General features: G+C 39.2%; 1 protein-coding gene across 1 annotated transcript; it reads right to left on the bottom strand.

Annotated features, from left to right (window-relative positions):
• Positions 1–1193: 1193 nt before the first annotated feature.
• On the bottom strand, positions 1194–4828 carry LOC147603150 (peptidyl-prolyl cis-trans isomerase FKBP53-like). The gene is made up of 10 exons (XM_086797167.1): positions 4683–4828; positions 4416–4492; positions 4005–4285; positions 3287–3393; positions 2742–3078; positions 2275–2644; positions 2084–2171; positions 1945–1986; positions 1751–1799; positions 1194–1509 (listed from the first exon to the last, which is right to left on the bottom strand). The coding sequence occupies exons 1-10, from the start codon at positions 4693–4695 to the stop codon at positions 1431–1433; spliced, it is 1443 nt and encodes a 480-aa protein (XP_086653293.1). The 5' UTR covers positions 4696–4828; the 3' UTR covers positions 1194–1430.
• Between the last annotated feature and the right edge of the window lie 9070 nt (positions 4829–13898).

Genomic DNA, 13898 nt, shown 5'->3' with positions numbered 1-13898 from the left:
GATAAACATCTCTACTTACCAAAATCCACCTTGTGGAGAAATGATAAAGTTATGATACCCTTTACTTTTTGAGCTTCACAAAGGGGTAATTATTTGTAAGACCTTAGTGGGGTATCTGTTTAGCACATGAATGCCTTACATCTGTTTAGCACATAAGTGACACACATAACTACCTCCTGGAGTGGAGAAAGACAAGTGAAGTGACATGATAAGGTCACTTACACACACTCATAAGAGTGTGTACACATACTCGAGAGGGAAAACCTCTCTCCTAATAAGGAGGGAAAAAGTGCTCTGGTTCATTATTAGCCTATATCCACACATGCAAAAAAGAGCCTCAAAACTCACCAAACGGTGCAAAACTACAATAAATGTAGTTAACAATACCCTGTAATGTGTACCTTCTCCACCTAAGAGGATAGCTAGATCACTTCATCAGAATCACGTCCCTCGGCCTCTGCCCAAGCTCACCACGGCGAATGCAGATCATGCTTATGAGATTCACCTCGCCCAACATTGCTCCTTCTGTTGGTCGATTTCTATCTTTTCGCTATTTTCACCTTTCGTTTTCGCACCTGCTCGGCGGTTCACCAGTGAGGAAGTCTATACAGTTTTGTGTATAGAAGATCTCAACCAACTTAAGAGGAGAAATCTATCCACAATCACCACCCAATTTCTGAGAAGATTGATACTGTTCATCCTGTACACTGAAGTATGTGTCAGAATATAGAAGCTACTCGAGAGCCTTAACTCAATGTGCACTGTACCATCCTACTGTGAAGGAGTTTAAAAATGTCAAGCTCACAGGTCGGTTATCATGCAACTTCCACCTTTCGCCAGTGTGAAAAATCAGAGTTTCGTACAATTCTGGAGTTTGACAGTCTGTCAGCAGACAATTTGAAATGACAGTCATAATTCCAAATTTTTGCAGAGTTGTCAGTTTGCCTGTCAACATCAACCTGCACCCAAACCAGCCTCCCCCTTCCAGTGATGGTTGCCAGTGAGCCACCCCTCTCAAAAAATGGAGACTATCGAGCTTTTTCTGTGAAACTACCCTATTTAAATTCTAAAGCCAATTTAGAGGTTTTTTTTTTTTGAAATTTTGCACTATAACAGCATCTGTGTAAAATACTTATGTACGCCACACAACGTGAATCATTAAAGAGCTTTCCTAGGATTATACAGAAGTGTAATTTAATAAAAGTTAGCAGCATTGAAACAATTAGCTAATCGCGCTGAACAAAGGGCAAAACATTTATGTAAAAGCTGTTCGGATTGCATAATGGCCGATGCATTTAGTTGTGGAGCAACCCAATGCCCAAAAATTTCAAAAAAAAAACCAGAAAGCCGGACAGTTTGTACAAAAACTCTTCATTAGAGGAGAATCATGTGATGCAAAAGCTCCTAGATTTTTATCGCTTACACTCACTTCACTTGACTTCCACCAACTCCAAATCAAAGCAAAGCCATGAATTCGGAGGTATTCCCGGAACTTTCTTAAGGCCATACCTATACCCATAAAATGAGAAAAGAGACGACTTCAGCGAAGAAACAGAAAAGCATCCAAAAAGAAATATTTAAGTCTCAGGTTATCGAATGAGAAGAGAGGACTTCAGTGAAACAGAAAAGCATCCAAAAACAAGTATAGTAAGTCTCAGGATTAACACCTGCAAAGCACGGCATAAATTCACACAAAAACCTCCCAAAACACAAAACCCAAAATGATCCAAAACATGGTTCCCATAATTACCCCATGTCTGGAGGGATGGTCAGTCGTCTCTTGTCTCCAACTCTCATCCCTGCACATAACACCAGTTTAACCATGTCTTGACACACTAGAAGTAGCGCACCATTAAAGCATGGCACGTATGCCATCACACCCTCATAGCTTGCACTCACAAGACCTACACATAAGGCAATAAGATCACTTCACATAAGATTTACCATTCACACCGATATCCCAGCCTTTGATTACCTCACCAACACCTGCATCAACCTCCAATAGTGCAAGGATCAGACACACCGCCATGGCAGGCTACGGTAGAAATTCCAGCCACTAAGGAACTCCAAATAGCTCACTTACCCAATCTAAAGAAAAAGGGTTTTTTTCCAACATTGGAATCGAAGATTTTCCCATTGGACCTCAATTTACCAGTGTAGATCATTCCGACCTGTAGGGGTATGTAAATGTGAGCCAAAAAGAGACCATTTAAAATAGAGAAAAGACAGAATAGGCCCTACAAGGCATCATCACCAAGTCCAGCACAAGCCCACCTTCTTCCCTGGCGTTGCTTGCTTCCCATCTGGCTTGCCTATTGACACGTTCTCGATTTCAAGGCCATTCGGGTGCTTTCTCACTGTCCCTTTCTTACTAGAGGTTTGTCCGCCACCTGCAGCAACCACCTTTGTGCCATGCTCTTCCACATCACCTGTTCTTGCATTGTCACCCCGTTTAGATGGTGTCTCCACTGATCCATTCCCTTGACTCGAAGGTAAGGCATCCTGCTGCTCTGAGACGATTCTCCCTTTCTTCTTCTTTTTCTTTTTGGCCTTTTTCGAATCCGTCTCTCTTTTAAGAGGTATCTCTTGATCATCTGCTGGTGCACTTGCAGGCTCTGATGTTGCAGCATGTGTTTGAGTGGACCTGGAATGTGGTTGACATTATGATAGGAAAGCTTAGCACACTTGCAATGAAATACTTAATAGCATGGTTAAAAGCAGCTTTCACATCAACAACATACTTTTCCTTGGAACGCAGCTCATTGTCAGATTCTTTGAGCTTCCTTTTATGATTCAATCGGAACCCATCCTCATCCTCACTGCTACTAGCATGTCTATCAGCCACACCATTGTCCCTGATGATCTGGTTCTCTACCCTTTGACTCTGCTCTACAACCGAGCCCTCTCCATTACAGTCTTTCTGATACTTAACAGAGCCACTACTGCCATCCTGTTGCTTTAGTTTCTTCGCAGACCTCTTCACATGTGCAAGGCTTGTGTCATATCTCACCAATGCCTTCTTTGAATCATACTTGGATGGCTTTGGAGGATCCTCATCTGTCACTTCTTCAATTGTCACTATAAAATACACAAATTGAAATAAGCCCACGCATGCAACGGCATATCCAATCCCAAGCTGTGTTTGTGACACTGGATGCAAAAGTTTTACAAGAAAGACTGCTACAATAATGGAGTGTATGCATGCATCATACAGCAATGAGGTGGCCCTCTAGAGTGCATTACAATAATTTCAAAGTAAAAGAAACACAACATGATCAATGCATACCTCCCGAGTTTGGAACCATGATGGGCTCATCTTCGTCACTAGTCCCTTCACCATCATAGTCCAAGTCCTCATCTTCACTATCACCATGAACAAGGAAGTCATCCAAGCTGAATGGAACTCAGGAAAAGCAATGTCTACAATTTAAAGGTTATCAACAGAAATTCAGGTCTTGTACATCAACATCAAAAATGTACAAACTTTAGCGGTCCAAGAAACTCAAAACTGATGCATGCAATAGTGTAAAGACTTGTAATGTAAAGATTGGCATCACATGGTGGATCCCTAAGCCTGAAAGCTATCATCATCTAGCCTTAGTTCAACAATACTTTTAGAAAAGGTAAGAAGCTAGCTTTGCAATTAAAGAGGCCTTGGATGCTATCCACTCTTGCAATTCACATGAAACATACATGAAAACGAGCACAAATTCATGTGATTACTGCAAATGCAAGTTATTGCTGGTGTTTTATCACTCTCTGCTAAAAATTCAGAATCGTTAATGACATAAGACACGCGTGACGCGATACATGCAAGAAGTCGGGCACATACAGATCCATCCTGTAATACAAATTTAGGGTTTGCATGTGCCATGTACCTTACACAAACACGTTGCCACATATCGACAACAATGGTAGTGTCAATAACCTCAATAGTCCTAACATGGCATTGCACACAACAAACATAGATAACATGTAATGCAATCTTGGTGTTGAGAGGATACGAATCATCTTCACCCGCTTCTTCATCTTCCTCATCAGAATATCCATCATCTTCAACATCCTCACCAAATTCGTCCTCATCATCTGTACCTTCAAAGTAACCTACCAGATGAACAGTGGAAGCTCCCTTAACAGAGAAGACAACATCATCAGTAAAGTTTAGGTCCAGAGAGCATGTTTCTACAATGCCCGGAAGCAGAGAACAGAGGTACACAACCGGCCCGTTCCGGACACTGCACCTCACGATGGTTCTCTCTTTCGAGTTCTTGCTTCCCAAGGTAGCCTGCAGTATGAGGCTTCTCCATGAATCCATGATCAAAATAACCCTAAAGAATGCACTTTTAAGCCCCTAAAATGACCACATAACCGAACAGAGACAGGCGGATTCTAAAGGGAAAAAGGGCAGATGGAACCTGAGACAGATGAAGCCTTGGCCCCTCAAAGTCACCATACTTGAGCGTGAATGGTTTCTTCGGCTTCACTACAACACCTGCACGTACAATGTTCTCGCAGCCATCAACAAAAGTGTGTTTTCGTAAGCAGAAATCGAAGAATCTCTCTCTCTCACACACAAACACACACAGAGTCTAGATTGGTTTTGCCTCGCTTCGATCAAGCCCCCCATAGTAAACAAACTCATTGACAAAATGCGAGAGGTAGAGAAGAAACAAGAAACAAACCCCAGAACGCCATCGCCAAGCGTAATCAGATGCTACCAGAAGCCAGCTCCACCTTCCTTCAAAACCCTAGTAACCCCCCCCCCGTGGAGAGTCGTTTGAATACTTCCCATCTTTTAAACTCACTCTAAAGCAATGTTAAAATTGTATGCCCTTCCATGCATTGATCTCTCCAGATTTGTGACACTAAATGTAAGATTCCCTATGAAATGAATTCTTGCCATATGAAATCAAGCAAAACCCATTGATTTATTTAAAACAACCCTTTGGAACTACACAATCTCCAAGTTCTTAGAGCTTTGATATTGGTACACAAGAATCCTTTTTAGTAGAGGTTGAAATTTCCCCATTCAAGGCGATTTTTTCATATTTTAAGTGAGCATTGGATTCGTTTAGGGATCTGTAGTAGACCATCTTTCTCAAACACGTTAGAGCTGTACCAGATATATACAATTTAAGCTTGTATTGAAGACAAGCTTTACATTTGACTCCTATGTATGTTCATACACTTCCTCTTCTACTCAAACACACAAGAATTGCATCATATATACAATGATTTGAGCTTGTATTTAAGACCAGCTTGATATTTAACTCACAAAAGAACAACATTGCATAGGAGTTGGTGGAAGAGTAAACATATAAAATGAAAGGACTTGAGCTATTCGACCACCTTGCTTAGCTACTTGACACTAACTCATCAGCTGAAGTTCCTTCTCATAGGTTACTCCCTTTCTTCTATTCTTCCAACACACACAAAACTTTAATAATCATCCCCCTTTCTCTCTGCTCTATGATCTACATCCGAATCTCACGAGACATCCATAATAGAAATCAGGTTTACACTAGAAGGAGGTCATGGATGTTGGTGCTGAGCCGCCCAGGTGAGGATGCTGACAAGTGAAATAGAAGTGTCTGAGATCAGTAGTTTTTTGCCAGTTGGAGTGATTTGTAGGGATGATGAATTATGGTTCAGGAGGTGGTGGTGGTTGGGGACGGTAATTTTTCTTTTAATTTGGCCTCCTAAAGCTTTTAAAAAAAACATATAACCTTAAGGGATAAACCTTGCACTCCAAACTCCTTTTTATGGCCTACCCATTTTGGATTTAAAGTGGAAAGAGCTATTTATAAGGGTACTAGAGCATATGTTTCCTTCACACCCTTCATGTGCATGATAATATTATAATATAAATATAGACTTCCTTTTCTCACTTACATTTAACCTTAAGGGATAAACCTTGCAATCCAAACTTCTTTATGGCCTACCCATTTTGGAATTAAAGTGGAAAGAACTATTTGTAAGGATGCTAGAGCATATGTTCCCTTTAGGCCCTTCATGTGCATGATAATATTGTAACATAAATATGGACTTCCTTTTCTCGCCTTGAGGAAGTCAGCTTTAATGAAAACTCCACCCAACTTCTTTTTCATCATGGTGGTGGTGAAGGAAACTGTTAGTCATAACCTCTATGGGGACACTCATTATTTTATTTTGGGATATCTTATTTTGGATACACCTATTATTTACATCGTTTTTCAAGGTTAATATGTTTAATCAGCTATGTGCGCTGATATGATATAGTCATTGATTAATGTGTTTAATTGGCTGTGTATACTGACTAATATTATTTTGGATATAGGCGATGATTGAGTGGCTGATTATGTGTTGATCAGGGGTGGAACATGTGTTCGATCACTATGAGATATTTTGGAAGACATGTGAACACCTATTATGGTTTCATATTTTGGCATTAATATTTTTATAAGGCTAAGGCCTCAAACCTTTGTACATAGCAATTAGTATTTTATACTTTTGGTAGGCCTAAGACTTTATATTTGTAGGTAGCTATATTTTTATAAGAGCTTTTTACGCTCAAAAACTCAAAAGCACTTGTGCTTTGTTTTTGGAGTTATCTTTTTGAAAAGCAAGCTTTTTAATACACATAAATACAAGTAGGGTCACACTCATCCAGGGGAGATTTAACCCAATCTTGTGTCGACCGACGATGATCTCTTTCCTATTTTCTAGCTTTCTTGTTTATTTAATTTTCTTTACTAAGGTTTATGCTTTTAATTTATGCAAGTCGATGCTATGCTCTAGTTTTTGTGATTGAAAATTATAATTTCTTCTCCAAGTGTCTTAAAGGTCCTAATAGTGGTATCGGAGCTTTGGGAACTACTCAAGGAGAAGGATTTTTAAGAAAAACTCAAAAGCAAATAACACAATTATTTGGAGCAAAGAAGGCAATGGATTTGATTTTTGGCAAATACTAAAGCTTCAAACAAAGGAGGAATACTTGCACAAAAAGGCTAAAGAATTGGGGCACTATAAAAAATTGATTGTGAAGTGAAAGGTTGATTTTCATACCATTGGGCAATACTTTATCCATTGGACCATAGCTTTTTTTCACCACCTTTTTCAAAACCTCTCACCAAAACCACAAACCCACTTCTAAAACCACCTTTTGATTTCCTCATCCTCTCTAAAATCCAAGCATATGGATGGAATGAGCAAGCATTGAGGCTTCTTTTTCTTGCTCTCAGAAATCCAAAAACTTTCTAATTCACCAAACCCATATTGGATAGTGTTGGAGGGGTTTCCAAAATTTTCAAGGATTTTTTTCCAAAACGCTCTTTCTTTTTACATGATGCACCTGGATTTTTCGATCTCCCTCTTCCTTTTTGCATTTGGCTACTTACAATCTCTCCTCGCCTCGTGCGGTGTCGACGACGATGACTGCCCTTCTTTTCTTCTCTCTCTTCATGTTGCCATCGTTGTTGCCTCTCTCTCTCTCTCTCTCTCTCTCTCTCTCTCTCTCTCTCTCTTCGTGGGCTAGCTACCTAACTGCCATTGCCACCAATTCCCACAAAAGCTTTTAGCTTTAATACTATTAAAACTTTACTAATTAAGCCTTTAAAAGGTACAAGCTTTACATAGTAACGCTATAATTCTTTTTCATATCTCCCTTTTTGTTGTACGCCTTCTTTTAAGCTTTTAAAAAGAGAAAGAAGCTTCCAAGCATAATACCCAAAAAAAGCCTTTATAAGTACCCCAAGTTTTGCACCCTTATCTTATTGTCAAAACTCAAAAAATCATACAAAATTTTATCTCCTCAAGGCTTCTACAAAAGTACATGAGTGCAAAACATCTAAAGGGTTGTAAGGGCTGTAAGTACTACTCCTCGCATATTGTTTTCTTACTTATTTTAATTACTATAGAATTTTTGTTATTTTATTTTTCTTTCTCAATTCCTCATCATGTCAACCCATAACCACCTTCTATTTCCGAGCAACTTCTATATCTTCAAGCTTCATTAAATGAAGAACGAGCTAAGAGAATAGAATTGGAAGAACTAATCTCTAACAAGAAACGATCTCAGAGTGCTGAACCTAACTTTGACATTCGATGTACCATTAAGGAGACTTTCAGTGAGCAAGAGCAATAAAAGGGAAAGAAAATAACTCGTAAGGCTTTCACATTTCAGAATTTTGATGGTAAAAAGGATGCAAAAATAGTGTTATCATGGATTAGCCAACTTGATGATTATTATTTTGAGAAAGAATTTTTCGAGAAAGATAAGGTCAAGTGTGCTGTAAATCACTTGGTTAAAACTACATCAGTATGGTGGAATGTTGCCAGACAAGAATATGAAAGACCAAAAACTTGGAAGGAATTTCAAAAGCTCATTGCCACCTCAATATAAAGCAAGAGCATGTCAATAGTGGGACAGGCTTTGCCAACTTGACAAAGAGACTGTATATATGAATATGTGAATAAGTTTTGGCAAGTTCTCATCCAGCTCCAGACCATTGAACGAGTGAGATCAAAGGGTCAAAAACGCAAATACATTCCCGGATTAAACCCTACTCTTCGAGTAGAGATCAATAGTTCCAACCTCATTCTCTTTCCAAGTGATCTCTTTGGCTTACAATTGTGAGTGAATGGAGCTCCAAGGGACAACAAACCACCTCAAGAATCTCATGCTAACAAATTTAAAATTTTGTTTCCCAATGATACTAAAGGTGTTATGTCTAACAACAACAATAATCGTGGTACTAACAATAGCGACAAGAATAAGGGTAAGGACACAAAGAAAAAGCAGGATCTTGTACCTCGAGTTGTGACATGCTACAATTGTCAACAAAGAGGACATATTGCACCCAATTACCCAGAGAAGAAGAACTAGTCAACAACCACATGAGTCAACATGATTGATGGCCAAGATGATGCAGAGGATGATGATCTCTCTCAAGAAAAAGGGTAATTCCGAACATAAAAATATTTTTGATAATCCAGGTATGCCTAAACTTATTCTAAAAAATGCCTAAATCTATTCTAAAAATGAAAGGACAAACTAAGGACAAGAAAGTAACCTATGGTTAAGTTAGCTCCTAAATTTTATGGACCTTTCACCATTACAAAAGAAGAACATCTTATGCTTGAGTCTATCATTGACCCCATAAGTCCATCACTATACACACATGCAACACTTATGTTAAGTATCTTGTGACTTTCAAGAATCATTGTATTAAAGATGCTAAATGGATGCCAAAAAAGTTCTTCTATTCTTACCAAAATCTCATCCACTCATACCATCCATGCAATTGAGGTTAATTACAACATGAGTGTTAGACCTCCCTGCAAGGTAACCTAGCTGTGTGAAAAACTAGCTTCATGCAAAAATGTGAGAGAGAAGAAGAAGAAGAACTCAAGAGTAGCTAAAATAAACCTAGCTTGGCATAGCATGTTTAATCATCTAACCACTATATATACCAGTTACATCGGGCATCTAGTTTGTACCTTACTAACCACACACCATACTCATGTGCCCCTTGTGTCCCCATTGGTACCCCCATACTACACATCACTGGTTCTTTGGTCTGTAACCGTCACCCATGAAAGTTACCCGTTCTCACACTTGTTATTATAAGTGATAATGTGCAATAGTATGCTGCCATCAGTTTTCCCATGCAACACCCGTCCCACGAATTACTGCTGGCATGTGAATCTCGCGTATCAGCAGTGAGTATGCATTCCACGTGTAATGGTCATAACATTCTTTCCCCCTTTTATAAATGATTATCGTAAATGAGACAAACTGAGAATAACACTTACAAAATTGAAACTATGTTTCCCAAGTTGCATTTGTTAAGGGATGTCCTTTCCATTTTGCAAGGAACTCCCGAAGAGTACGATTTTGCAACCATCTTTCTCTTCGTTCTAGGATTTGTTCTAATCTATGATCTTCTTGATCAGGTTCCTATAAAGCAATCATACCATCAACTAAATTATCAACATCATGAAGATAACACTTCAATCAACTCACATGAAATACTGGGTCAACATGATAGTCTTGTGGTAAGTAACTTATAAGCCACATCTCCAACTCGTTTCAAAATCATCCATGGCCCACAATATCTAGGCGACAACTTAGTAGATTTTCTCGCACAAAGCATCTTAGTCTTATGAGGAATAAGTAGAAACACTTTCTCCCTCTCTTTAAAAGAATGAGTTATCTACTTGGGATTAGTATACTTAACTACTTGATCCATAGACTGACAGATATAATCTCAAGCTTTGGCTAAATTTAACTACATCTAAGATATTGTTAACCCATTTCTAGGGTTAACAAGAGCTACTGCCATTATCTTATATCAAGGAGTCAAGGCAGATACACCAAAAGGTCATACATTCAAGATATGAAGAAATGGTGTCTAGATCCACAACTTGGATAAGTGTTCGATGGAATACTTATGGCAATTTCCACTTCAAGAGCATGTGGTAGAAAAGTTAGGACGAAGTCCCAAGTGATGTACTTCGTGGATATATCATGAGAGTAGTCATTGTAATAGCATTAGGCCTCTTATGAGCCTAAAGTGCCCAGTCGGCCACAGTTTAAGTGAGTGTAAACACTTATAGCAATGTATATAAGTGAAAATCTCTCATAATACAAAGAACTCTCCCATTGTGCAATAGAGTCTTGCTCTTGCTAATCTCTCTCTAATCCATGCTAGTGAGATTAGAGAGAGTCTTGTGCAATAGAGTCTTGCTAATCCTCTTTATAATCTCTCTCTAATCCATGCAATAGAGTCTTGCTCTTGCTAATCTCTCTCTAATCCATGCTAATCCATGCTAGTGAGTGTCTGTGAGTGATGTGAGGCGAGAGGAGGGACAAGTACACATAGTGCAATGTGCCGGTGTGACAACACTCACACGAGAGGCATGGTGGAATTGTTTCTCAACAAGTTGTGGAGCTTGGAGACCTCAAGGGTTACGATCTCGGCCAATGGAAAGATCCCCACGATAGTTGCGATTCGCTAGGTAATATTCTTTATTAGATGTGTTTCGAAGGGGATTTAGGTGAGCCATAACATTTTTAGCGCCATTGTTGCGAAACCATCCCTTGGCTTTTTCCACTATGTGCTCTCTAATCTACGCATACCCATTGTCTTGATTATTGGTTTCCCATAAAAAAGATGTAGTTTTGATGGAGATTTGTGTGTGATTTTGTGAGAAATAGCTCTCTTTTTTGTTTTTTGAAAGGATGAATTTTTAGCTTAAATGTGTTGGTTTGTTAGTTTTAATCTGGTTTTTGGTATTTGTTAAGTGTGCACGCAGAGTTTGTTAGGCTCAGTTTGCATCCATTGCATTAAACAATGCAACTCACCTCTTGGGTAATCTTGGAATACGTGATCAATGGCACATCGTTCGCATATGGGTTGCAAAGTGGCATTCACTGTGGGCATGGAAGTATTCCAAACTGTGTAGTAGGCCACTTTGTGCGGTCTACGATCATAGAAACACTGAAGTGTTCGTTGAACTGTTTCTTGAGCAGTTTTGACCCTTTGAATGGTTTCTGTTTGAGGCAAGGACGGTTGTAGTATTGATGTAATTATAGGTGAATTAGGACATTGAGATATGTCGTGACCCAAGGTTTTGTAATGTATGTAGTACAAAAAGATAGGCCTAGGGTACGCACATTGGGGATTAGGATGGGCGTAGTGATGGAAATGAACACAAAGCATTTTGCCTATTACTTTGAGAGGCATTAAGGATGTTTGGTTTTGAGGGGGCTCATCCTCTCTCTAACAATTTGGTTCAAGGCTTTTAAGCAAGGCTGTGTAAAATTCAGGGAGTGACAATTTTGAGATCAATGTTTCTTTAACCTTTGCTTCACTTGGTTTAGATGAGGAACATCGCATATCATGAGCATCCTCCATCATGCTATTATCTAAACATATGGCTTCTTTACAACATTGATCAAATGTTTCCGAATTGGATACAATGGTCAATGCAACTTGTCTCGCAGAATATAACTCTTAATATCTTGAGTGTGCAAAACGGGCAATTGTCCACGGTACCCTTGAATGTGCTTATATGCTTGCAAGCCAAGGCACGAGAAACATTCAAAAAGAATGCAAAAGAACACACTTTGAAATGGGTAGAAGAGCATGTTTTAAAACAGAAACCAAAAAATGAAATAAAGCCTTCTAAACCCAAGAAAAACAAGGCCCAACAAACTGCCGAAACAAAGGTTGAAATAAAGGACAAGATAATGGAACTTGTGGAGAACCTAACCCTAAAAGAGCCAAAAACTACACATCATCCGGAAGTGGCTTATCCACCTGTACCCCTGGGAACCACAAAACCCAATTGTGTGACACATGAAACAAAAGCCCAAAACAAAGTTCGTTCTTATCGCATGGGCAAACATAATGAAAACTTGAAGATCTAAAGAAAGTCAAAAGATGAAACAAGTTCTAGTACGTCACTTAGTGAGGACGAAACAAGTTCTGACTCGTCACTCAATGCACCTCACAGTCCAGTCAAGAAACTAGAACTCTCTCAACCACCCTAAATTGAATATCATGAGCACATGACATATGAGGAATGCAAAAAGAAAGCTCAAGAGAGCATGCTTAGCATTGTTGAGTATCATACAAGATCACCGGTTGTGATTGAACCTCATGATGTCAAACCTAAAAAAGCAACCAAAATACAAAAACCGGAGGAGTATCGATTCTCCTTTCAAGAGGAAGACATAGTCTCTACAGAAATGAACTCATTAAGCCAAGAAGAGTCATCAAAGGGAGATGTTATGGCTCACCCAAACCCTCGTCTCGAAACACATCCAACAAGAAGATTACCTGGTGAACCGCAACTTTCATTGAGGATCTTTCCATTGGCCGAGCTCATAACTCTTGAGGTCTCCAATCTCTATAACTCCTTGAGAAGCAATTCCACCATGCCTCCCATGAGCGTTGTCACGCCACCGCATTGCACTATGTGTACTTGTCCCTCCTCTCACCTCACTTCACTCACACACACTCACTAGCATAGATTAAAGAGAGATTAGAAAAAGGATTAGCAAGAGCAAGACTCTATTTTATAATGGGAGAGTTCTTTGTATTATGAGAGATATTCACTTATATACATGGCCATAAGTGTTCACACTCACTTAAACTGTGGTTGTTCGGGCACTTTAGGCTCATAAGAGGTCTAATGCTGTTACAATGACTACTCTCATAATATATCCATGAAGTAAATAACTTGGGACTTCATCCTAACTTACTACCACATACTCTTGAAGTGGAAATCGCCTTAAGTATTCAATACGACCATTACGAGTGCCCGTCCAAGTTGTAGATTTGGACACCATTGCTTCATATCTTGAATGTATGACCTTTTGGTGTATCTACCTTGATTCCTTAATATAAGATAATGGTAGTAGCTCTTGTTAAAACCCTAGGAATGGGTTAACATTCCCCCCTTCCTGATGCCAATTCCGTTGAAGACCTTTGTGTGGGGAGAATTGACAAGCTTGTTGATGGCTTTTGTTGTTGAGTGACTTTCAATGGTTCTTGTTCCTTCGGAAGGAATAAGAAAGGCTAGTCAGTAAATGAAAAGGTTAGAAATTAGCGGGAATTCCTAATGGGGTGGGGGTGGGGGTGGGGGTGGTGGAGGCTTTTTGTGAGTGATTGCATTATTGTATTTTTGTGAGCATTTTTTATGTGGGTTATATTTTTTGCTCACTTTGTTTTTTGCAATAATGGGTGAGAAGAGAAGGAAGAATCCAAAGAAACGCAGACAAAATCATCAAAATGAGATTGCGATTCTCAATTTCTCATTTGATTCATTGAAGTGACATTTATAGTTTGAAGAATTTGGCCTTCGACGATTTCCCTTTTTGTGATAGGATTCCTATCAACTGTTTTTGAGTA

Source organism: Cibotium barometz, chromosome 65 (assembly GCF_041138505.1).
Source record: "Cibotium barometz isolate CiBa-2024 chromosome 65, ASM4113850v1, whole genome shotgun sequence".
In the NCBI taxonomy this organism is placed as follows: domain Eukaryota; kingdom Viridiplantae; phylum Streptophyta; class Polypodiopsida; order Cyatheales; family Cibotiaceae; genus Cibotium; species Cibotium barometz.
Note: the sequence above shows the minus strand (reverse complement) of the source record. Positions and strands in the feature narration are given on the sequence as shown.

Bases quoted from the DNA above. Each gene is read 5' to 3' on its own strand.
- LOC147603150 (XM_086797167.1), bottom strand. The intron at 2,172-2,274 runs GTGGGCTTGTGC...ATACCCCTACAG, and splicing joins AAGCAACGCCAGGGAAGAAG to GTCGGAATGATCTACACTGG. The intron at 1,987-2,083 runs GTAAGTGAGCTA...AGGTTGATGCAG, and splicing joins ACCCTTTTTCTTTAGATTGG to GTGTTGGTGAGGTAATCAAA.